General features: G+C 37.5%; 2 protein-coding genes across 3 annotated transcripts in view; both read left to right on the top strand.

The window, feature by feature from the left end:
- The window catches only part of LOC107011289 (serine/threonine protein phosphatase 2A 57 kDa regulatory subunit B' theta isoform-like), an 8306-nt gene extending 3544 nt beyond the window's left edge, over nucleotides 1–4762 (top strand). Inside the window, exon 4 of the mRNA XM_015210710.2 lies at nucleotides 3912–4762. Within this exon, the coding sequence (XP_015066196.1) occupies nucleotides 3912–4271 (360 nt within the window). The 3' untranslated portion in view covers nucleotides 4272–4762. The remainder of the gene's footprint in view (nucleotides 1–3911) is intronic.
- A 775-nt stretch (nucleotides 4763–5537) lies between these two features.
- On the top strand, nucleotides 5538–8033 carry LOC107009516 (breast cancer type 1 susceptibility protein homolog). 2 transcript variants are annotated; one of them, XM_015208861.2, is made up of 6 exons: nucleotides 5538–5998; nucleotides 6094–6176; nucleotides 6478–6626; nucleotides 6719–6768; nucleotides 6864–6938; nucleotides 7202–8033. In XM_015208861.2, the coding sequence occupies exons 1-6, from the start codon at nucleotides 5766–5768 to the stop codon at nucleotides 7878–7880; spliced, it is 1269 nt and encodes a 422-aa protein (XP_015064347.1). In that variant the 5' UTR covers nucleotides 5538–5765; the 3' UTR covers nucleotides 7881–8033. The 2 variants fall into 2 exon arrangements, with proteins under 2 accessions (XP_015064347.1, XP_015064346.1); XM_015208860.2 differs by having other exon boundaries at nucleotides 5539–5998; nucleotides 7199–8033.
- The last annotated feature ends 1112 nt before the right edge of the window (nucleotides 8034–9145 follow it).

Raw genomic sequence — 9145 nt, 5'->3', positions numbered from 1 at the left:
CCCCCCCCCCCCCAAGCTTCTACTCAGCAAAGCAGTTTGCCATTTGACAAGATGTATTCTATTACCTACCTTTATTCCCGACCAAAGGAAGTCCCATTTTAATTTATCAAGTCTTTCTTCCACTTTGGCCGGCATAGGGAAAAGGGACATAACATAAGGTAAAGAGTCTGGTACAAAGTTTATCAGAATGGTTCTCCCACCAAAAGATAGATATTGAGATTTCCAGTTAGCCAGTTTCCTTCCAGTTTTTTCAATTATACCATCCCATATCACTAGCCCTTTATGGTTATTTCCAAGTGGCATACTTAGGTAAACAGTTGGGAGTTTTTCAATTCTGCACCCCAAATTGTTTTCCATGGCCTGGATCTCTGCAACCTCTTTGATGGGATATATACGACTCTTCCTCCAATTGATTGCCAAGTCTGAGACTGCCTCAAAAAGACTACCAAGATCATTGTGACAATTCTAATTTGCTCCTCCTTAGCTTAATATGACAGTGTCATCAGCATAAAGCAAGTGATGAATCTGCGTATCCACCCTGAGATACTGCCAACTTTGAATTCTTGCAGCCATGAGTTTTGAGTAGCCACCCTCATCATACTATCGAATCCTTCCAATAGGTAGTGAGCAGCACACCCTTATATCTGTGCTTCCGGAAAATCTTATGTTTGTATGTGGCTTTTAGGTATCCATGATACTAAATATTTGAATGCTTTGTCATTGAATTAGCCACAACCTCCCCTGTCATTGTTCAACTATTTCAACCTATTGATATGTTTATTCTCTTTCGCTTACGTTTGATTGTACATTTAAGAGGTAAACTCTGCAAGTGCAATAATATTAACTTAGAAGATCAAATTAAATATTTATCTTCACTTCAAAAAGAATGTATAAAAATTATTCCCTTCTATTTCCATACCATTGAATCTATATTATTGTTTTCTGTTTTTGGGCCATTACATCTGTCTGTACTCTGTATCACCAAGCTCTTTTTTTCTACCATTACTGTCTTTAGCTACTCCTGCCACTATAACAGCATCACTTAATAGATGGTTAACGTGGAAGGGGAACATAAGCATTTGACAGTGCTTGTTAATTTCGATAAATGAATTTATCTATCATAAGAGTGATTTTGCTGACGCTCGTCTGAGCTTTATGTGCGTTACTAGATATGTAATTATAGATCAAACTTGCAGAAAATTGGGATATCTTCCAAGGGTTGTTGAACTTTTCTTAATGTCTTAGGATCTAGTCCAAAATTGATGATGCGTCAAGTTAGTGGCTTTCAAGGAAGCTTGATAGGTTAGGGAATGATGTAAAGATAGTGACATATCATGCATTAGATTTGCTTTCTTTGGTTTGAAGCAACTTCACCCAGAGTTCTTGAAATCCTGTTAGCGCCCCCCCCCCCCCAAAAAAAAAAAAAAAAAAAACCCCCACCCACTTTTTCTGCCTCTTTGATGTACTCTTTATCAGTACTCCATTGGTAGATCCATCTTTCAAGAAAGAATGATATACAACAAAAAACCCGGTGCAATTCCACAAATGGGTCTGGGAGGGTAGAGTGTACTGTAGACAAACCTTACCCCTACCTTGGGAGTAATAAACAACAGGGAAGAATTTCTTCATAGTCTATTAAATATTAGATATTCTTTGAGTCAAATTACTGTCTACTGGTTGTCCTCTCAAAAACCTAGGCAATAGGGAGTAACCTCTTGCATTGTCTTCCAAAATTATGGCCTTGTGGATGCAACACTGCAACATTTCAAGTATTAAATGTATCCTGTCCCCACATAAATATCTCTGCAGACCAGTAAAGCTTTCATAAGGACAGGTTTATGATACAGAACAATTGCGGAGGTAATGCATAAATGAGATGACTTAGCATCACATTCTTATGGAGCATAGGAAATGAGTTAATGCTAATACTTCTCCTTGATTTTATTCCTATCCAGGGAGCCCTGGAGGGGGACACAGTTCGGAATATTTTAGAACTGATCTAGTTAAAGCATAACTACTGGATAACATGGAGAACACCAACCAAAATTTAGTCCTTAATTCTCTTAGAAGTTGTTTATGTCGCTCATTATCTACCTAGCTAGAATTCGTAGGATATTCTTTTACCTATGTAAGCATCTTACATCCTTTTCCACTCCTCTTGCCAGAAATATATATATATATATATATATATATATAGAGAGAGAGAGAGAGAGAGAGAGAGAGAGAGAGAGAGAGAGAGAAGAGAGAGGTGGTTCTCGTCAATCCTCTGGCATTTCTATGTGTTATAAATCAGACAGGATTTGGTCATGTCTCCTGATCCAGCGGCTGATGTTGTGTTAGAATTATGAGTTCATCTGAATCCAGTAGCATTAGCTCAGGGTATGTATATATATAAGAATAATTCACTAAATAGGTACAAATAATAGATTCTGAACCCAGTAAACCAAATGGTTTGTGGTTGAATTTTGAACTCGATTCCATTAAGTTCAAATCATGGATTCACCTGTCTTGATCAAATCAATTTCGTTTCTCCTTTAGACACTCTAACCTGCTGCTTTGATTTTGGTCAAGGCTAGAGATGACGTGTCTTCTCTATTGTTGCTTTCTAGGATAACCTGATAGAATGTCTCTCTCCAACATAATCTGAGCATACAATTCAAAACCTTATGGCAATGAGTGGAGCGGCTCACGGCTTTATAAACTACTTAGGGAACCCTTATATAACACATAACCGATGAGGGACAAGTGTGCTCCAACACTCTCTCACGTTACACGTGAATTGAAAACTTCCTTTTTAATATTTGTTTGAAGAGTGGATCTTTTGTAGGAGTAGGATGAGGGTGGATGTGCAGTAGGAGAGACTCTAGAGAGTATGCTCAATAAGATGAAGTGGGCCTGGAGATAACTACTAAAAAACCACTATTTTTCCACTGAAATTTGTTTAGTGGCTATTCATACAAATATTTTGATAGAATCAGCGAGAAAAGAAGAGTAGCGTAAAAATAGGAAGCTTCCCAGTTGTTCCAGCGAGAATTTGTTTCCTACCATCCAAACTCCCATGGAGTTGGTTCAGTGGGAAAATCATGTTTTATAGCACTAATTTCCCATTGATTCGCGGTGGGAAAAACTCTATTTCTAGTAGCGGATGAGAGAGAGAGAGAGAGAGAGTAGGCTTAACAGACTAAGGAGTGGGTGGTGGAGCAAAGTTAGTGGCTCGATGGATTGAACTAAATTGAGAGAATCCCAAAGCGGCTTGATGGTTTGAGTTTGAAAGAGAAGACCAGAGCAATACCCTAGGTAGAGAGAAGATGGTTGTGAAATGGGCTTACTTAGGCTTGTTATAATATTGTATGAACTAAATGTGAGCATCAAACTCAAAACTGTGACACTATTAGTGGAGTGACCCAGGACATTATAAATCCTTTTAAAAATTCTTACACGACCAATAAGGACAAGTATATGCTCTAACATTTATGATTATAATAAAACCAATGATAAATGGACATATCATGTGGTGTGACTACAGATGCAACAATACACAGATCAACCTAAGTTTCAGTGTTAGGTTAGATATGGTTAGAAAGACTAGGAAAGACCAAAGATGTGGCTCTTTAATTCAACAGTTTTTCATGTAATTAGGAGATATATTGGAGGCTTAACTCATCCATCCCTTTCCTAGAAGGTAGTTGTGGAGTTGGGTGCTCTTTAGGTGTATTGGTTTGGTTGTTAATGGTAATATTTACATTTGTTACCAAAAAATATGTAGTGTGGTTACTTGGTAGAATGAGATAGAAATGGATCCATTTGGTCATACATCTACAGCTTCCTTCACCCTCCCCCCCCCCTCCCTCCCTCTCTCCGTGTGACATTGTTTTTCATATTCACTCTGTTCAAAATCTTTGCATTGACAGGTCGCTGAGAGGGCTTTGTTCCTGTGGAACAATGATCATGTTGAGAACCTAATCAAACAAAATCGTAAAGTTATATTACCAATTATCTTTCCTGCCTTGGAAAAGAATGCAAGAGGCCACTGGAATCAGGCAGTACAAAGCTTGACATTGAATGTCCGCAAAATCTTCTCTGATGTTGATCCTGAACTCTTTGAAGAATGTTTGCGCAAATTTGAAGAAGATCAGGCTCATGAAGAAGAGGACATGACAAAACGTGAAATGACTTGGAAACGGTTAGAGGAGATTGCAGCAATGAAAGCTGCTAGCAATGAGGCAGTGCTAGTCTCTCATAGGATAACTCCCAATTCATCCACAGGCTAGAGACTGGTGTATGTCTCACTGTTACTTCATTGACCTCTATGCTAATCGAGGGTGGGAATCGTCTCAAAGGAGGTGGATGAGTCACGTCTCCTTGTTTGTTCATACCATGATACTTTCCTTAAAGTTGCTTTCCCAGGTCTCTCAGTGAACAGATGGATACTGGCTCTATTTGGATTCCCATGCAACGACTGTACATATGGAATTGCGTGACAGCGCTTCAAGGTTTTATATTCTGCAAGTGCAGGAGTAGCTGGAGTTAATTTGGTATTCTTTTTGTTGGATTTACAAGTGATGAGATTGAATGAACATCATTCTTCAGGTAGCTTTAAGATTATTTTTTTTGCATCTAGTTTTCCTTCTAGTCTGTATTATCACATGTATGTTTGGCATGAAATGTTTCTGTAGATAATCTTCTGGATAAAGGCACACAATGTCGAATGACCTTACTCTTTGAATTTACCATTGCTGGCCATTAAGCTTCTCATAGAAAACATATCTGCTGGTGAATGTCAGCTAGCTGTTGGCAGTTGAATTTCATTTTCACTAGGCAATAATAGGCAAACCTTTTGGCTTTGATTAAACTTCTTTTGAGTTCAGGGTCTATTAGAAACAACTTTTCTACCCAACAAAAGTAGAAACAGGGTCTGCGTACATCATATTCTCTTTAGTTATGTATGTTATTGTTTGTTTGTAATAGGCAAACCTTGGAAAATTTAAAGGGACTATGATTTTGAATTATGGGAAGGGGATATTGATGCTCAGTAGTAGGTATCAATGCAATTAGTTGCGACATGCGCAAGCTAACCTAAACATCGTGGTTGTAAAACGAAAAAGGTTATGTTCTAAAAAATAATTGTAAAACTACTGTATTTTCACTCAAAAATTGCAGATGGAGGTTAAAGAAGTTAAATTTTTGCATGCAGAACTTGTTGCAAGAAATCCTATTTTCAAAAAAGGTTTTCATAAGTAAGACTCCATGCTTATTCGCTCCACCCGCAACACTCTCTATGACACGATGCGTTCGCGGTTATGCGAGTATTGATTTTCTCATGAAAATGGACTTTATGGCTCGACATAATTACTCGATCTTATGAGAGCACAAGTTTGTTAGCTTAAAAGTAATTTTTAAAAAGTCAAATTTCAATTATTTTATAGTTATAAAATGGAAAGCCTTAAAGGATTTTCTTTTAACTTTATTTTTTTAAAATATCCAAAAACTCTTCGGGGCTAAAAACTACTTAAAAATTGATTTGACCAACTTTTAAGTTAAAAGTGAAAATCTAAGGCCAAAATGTATTAAATACTGCAATAGATGGACTAAAACTAGAGATAAAACCTAAACCACAAGGACAAAACGTGAAAAAACAAATAGAGAAAAACTAGCCGTTGCACTGTAAATACTTGACCGTTAATGCCAAAAACCTGTATCCATTTTCTCTGGAGCAAATCTGAGCAATCAAAGTTCTAAGAAACAGAGGGTAATCTCAATACGAAATGGTGAATGAAGAGTTGAGGAAGAGTCCCCATAATCTGAAAACCTTTAATGGAGAAAAACGGGAGACATTGTTCAGCCCAAGATTCAAATCAGTGGCTGCAATGGCGGGTTGGGACGAAGAAGCACTTCTCATAGCTAGTCTTGTTGTAGAAGAAACTCCTGATCGCCAGCATAAACAAAAGAAACTTACTGGTCTGCAGCATTTTGTGACTCCGCCTACGAATTCCAGAAGGTAATTAAGCTGTCAATTGAACTTTCTTTGATTAAATTCTGAGAAATACTTTTACTTGGGTGATTGGGAAGTCTCAAAAGTTTTGATCTTTTTAGAAAACGAAGGGCTCAGAAGACTAGCCCTGCTTCCATACGCATTGCTCTTATTGATCTCGATGATGATGACTCTGCAAAAACAGGTTTTCTTTATCTTTTCTCAAATCTGTATTTTTTTGCTGTTATAATTTGTAAAGATGTACAATTACTGGTCTACTACTACTACTGCCTGTCCCAATTTATGTATGAACCTTTATCATCCATTTTGTTTGATTTTGGAACTGTTGCATTCTAAGCCCTCAACCATTTGAGACAAACTTAAGGTTCTCCAATGCTAAAGTTTCATTCTAGGTTCTCTAATAGCCAAAATCTAATGAGTAAATCTTAATCTCAACATGTTACAACTTACAAGTAATATAATAATTTCATTACACTTTTGAGCAGAAACTGAGAAAAAGAAGCTAGAGCAAAAATTCACTGGAAAAGGAGATAAGGAAGGAGTTGAAGCATCAGAAGAACACGGCTCTTGTGTTTTCTCTTCTGGTTCAGCCATTCTCTGTACCGATCTACTTCGTGAAGAACTTTCTTGTGCAGTAAGATTTTGAGTGTTCATTCTTGGATTCTGATGGCCTTGTTATTGACATTTCCAATTTCATCTTATAGTGTTGTTCAATTGTATTTGCAGATCTGTTTGGAGATTTGTTTTGAGCCGAGTACCACGCCTTGTGGACACAGGTATTGACATTCACATCAACTCAGATTCATAGAACAATACTCTGTAGAAATTTCCAGTTATATGTTCTGACTTATTGTCCCAATCATGTCTATAGTTTCTGTAGGAAGTGTTTGCAATCTTCTGCTGACAAATGTGGGACGCGATGTCCCAAGTGCAGACAGCTTATCAGGTACTCCCTCCCTTTCAATTTGTTTGTTTTACTTTTCTTGTTGCTCTGTTTCAAAAAGAATGTTTTTTCCCTTTTTTGACGATACATAGAGCATAAGACCATAAGATTCAAATGTTTTATGTACTTTCTCAAACTCTGTGTCAAGTCAAAACCAGACAAACAAATTGAAATATTGAGATACTTCTAATTATTCATTTGAGGTTTGCGAAACTTCAAACTTTTTAGAATTGGTGTGAGGTGATAACACATGATTTTTGCAGCAGTGGAAGATCTTGTACTGTAAACACAGTCCTTTGGAATACAATTCAACTTCTATTTCCTAAGGAAGTAGAAGCAAGAAAAGCAGCTGGAGCCTTAAATAGTAGAGAAGTTCAGCATCAAAATCCAGCAAGAATAGTTGCCAGTCATTCTGATGTTTCAAGAAGCAGTACAGATAGGGCCCTAGCATCATTACGTAATCCAGATTTCGGATCTCGAAATCCACAGCAAAGGAACTCTCACTCCATTTCAAGAAGCAGAATAGATAGGGTCCTAGTGTTACATAGTTCAGATTCTGGATCACGAAATCCACAGCAAATGAACTTCCACCCTATTTCAAGAAGCGGAATAGATAGGATCCTAGCGTTACATTGTCCAGACTCTGGATCTCAAAATGCACAACTACGGAATTCTCACTCTATGAGAAGACCAAATGTGAGGCCTTCTGGGACGTCAAGCAGAAATGGAGACATTAGGAAAAGTACAAGGAGAGAATCACCACCAAACCAAGATGAGGATGCTGCATTGGCATTGCAACTGCAGAGAGAGGAGCACAAGGAGACATTTAGGACAAGGCGCACTGACGAGCAGTATAAAAATGCTCTTGCTCTAGCCAGAGCAAATTTGAGGGCCATGGCATCAACAGCTATTAACAACATTCGTGTTAGAGGGAGAGGAACATAAATTTAGATTTCCTAATGTGGAGCCAGTAATGAACGAACTCTTTTACTTTTTAAATTAGATTCGTCCACCAACGAACCAACTTTGTATGCATGGAAAATTCAATGAATATGTTAATGACACAATGAAACACAAGTATGTTTCTGCATTATTATCTACATATAAATTCAGATCCTAACCACCTCAAAGAACAAAACATTCTTGCCTGCCAATAAACTAATAAAGGAGTAGGACTATAAGATTCTTGATAATTCCTAACTGAGGAACAATCCAGCAAAACTCTTCACTAAAGAATATAATAGAGCAAATCTCTAGTAATGTTGTTCAAAAAAATGATTTTTTTTTGGAGAACTATAAAAAACTGATTGAGTTATGAGTCAGTTTCTCCTTTTTCGCTCTCATATGAGAGAGTTGGCATCCTTTGAACAAAAGGATCCAATATGTTTTCAACACCATTCAATTACATTGATAGGAAAAATGAGAGTAAAGCTTAATCAATTCATGTTAGTATTGAAAAGGAAACACAATTGCCTATCCAACGAAGTATTAGAGAGAGTGATTAGACATGATATAACACATCTTCGGCCTATTGAGGACATGGACCTTATATGGGAAGGTATGCAGGTCACGAATAAAGGCAGAAGGTTATAGTAGGTAGTTAAGATTTGACTTATTATTGTCTAAGGCTTTTGGTTGTTATCCTACTACCTTGTTGTTCACCGTGTATTGACTGTGTTTCTACATTGTTTGGATTTGTTGTACTCGAGCGGAGGAACTTTTGGAAACAACTTCTCTACCTCCACGAGGTATTGATAAGGTTCCTGTACACTCTATCCTCTACATACCCTTTGTGGATTTCACTGAATATGTTGTTGTTGTAAACACGCCTGCCTATGTCTGAACTTCACTCAGCCCAACTGAAGTTGATTTAAAAGCGGCTAAACTTGTAATAATATAGGATCTTTTGGCTATGTCTGAAATAGTGGTTTAAAACTGGCTATTTGTGCACTTTGTCCAAAACAACTATATCGGGTACCCGGCCCAATTCATATCGAGCGTACATCGTCTCCTCCATTCTGACCAAAATTCTTACAGATTTCATTTTGCTCTGTTTTGCCCTAATAATGAAAGCAGCTAAGTTCAATGTTTTTACCCAATTTCGTTACTTGTTTTTCAATTCTAAAACCCTAAATCCCTTAAACCCTTACTCATTCAGATTGCTCACAGTAGCTGCTGTCTTGCCTTCTCCTGAAAAATCCCCAGAAGAC

This window comes from Solanum pennellii, chromosome 2 (genome assembly GCF_001406875.1).
Source record: "Solanum pennellii chromosome 2, SPENNV200".
NCBI classification, from domain to species: Eukaryota; Viridiplantae; Streptophyta; class Magnoliopsida; order Solanales; family Solanaceae; genus Solanum; species Solanum pennellii.
This window is presented reverse-complemented; position numbering and strand designations above follow the sequence as displayed.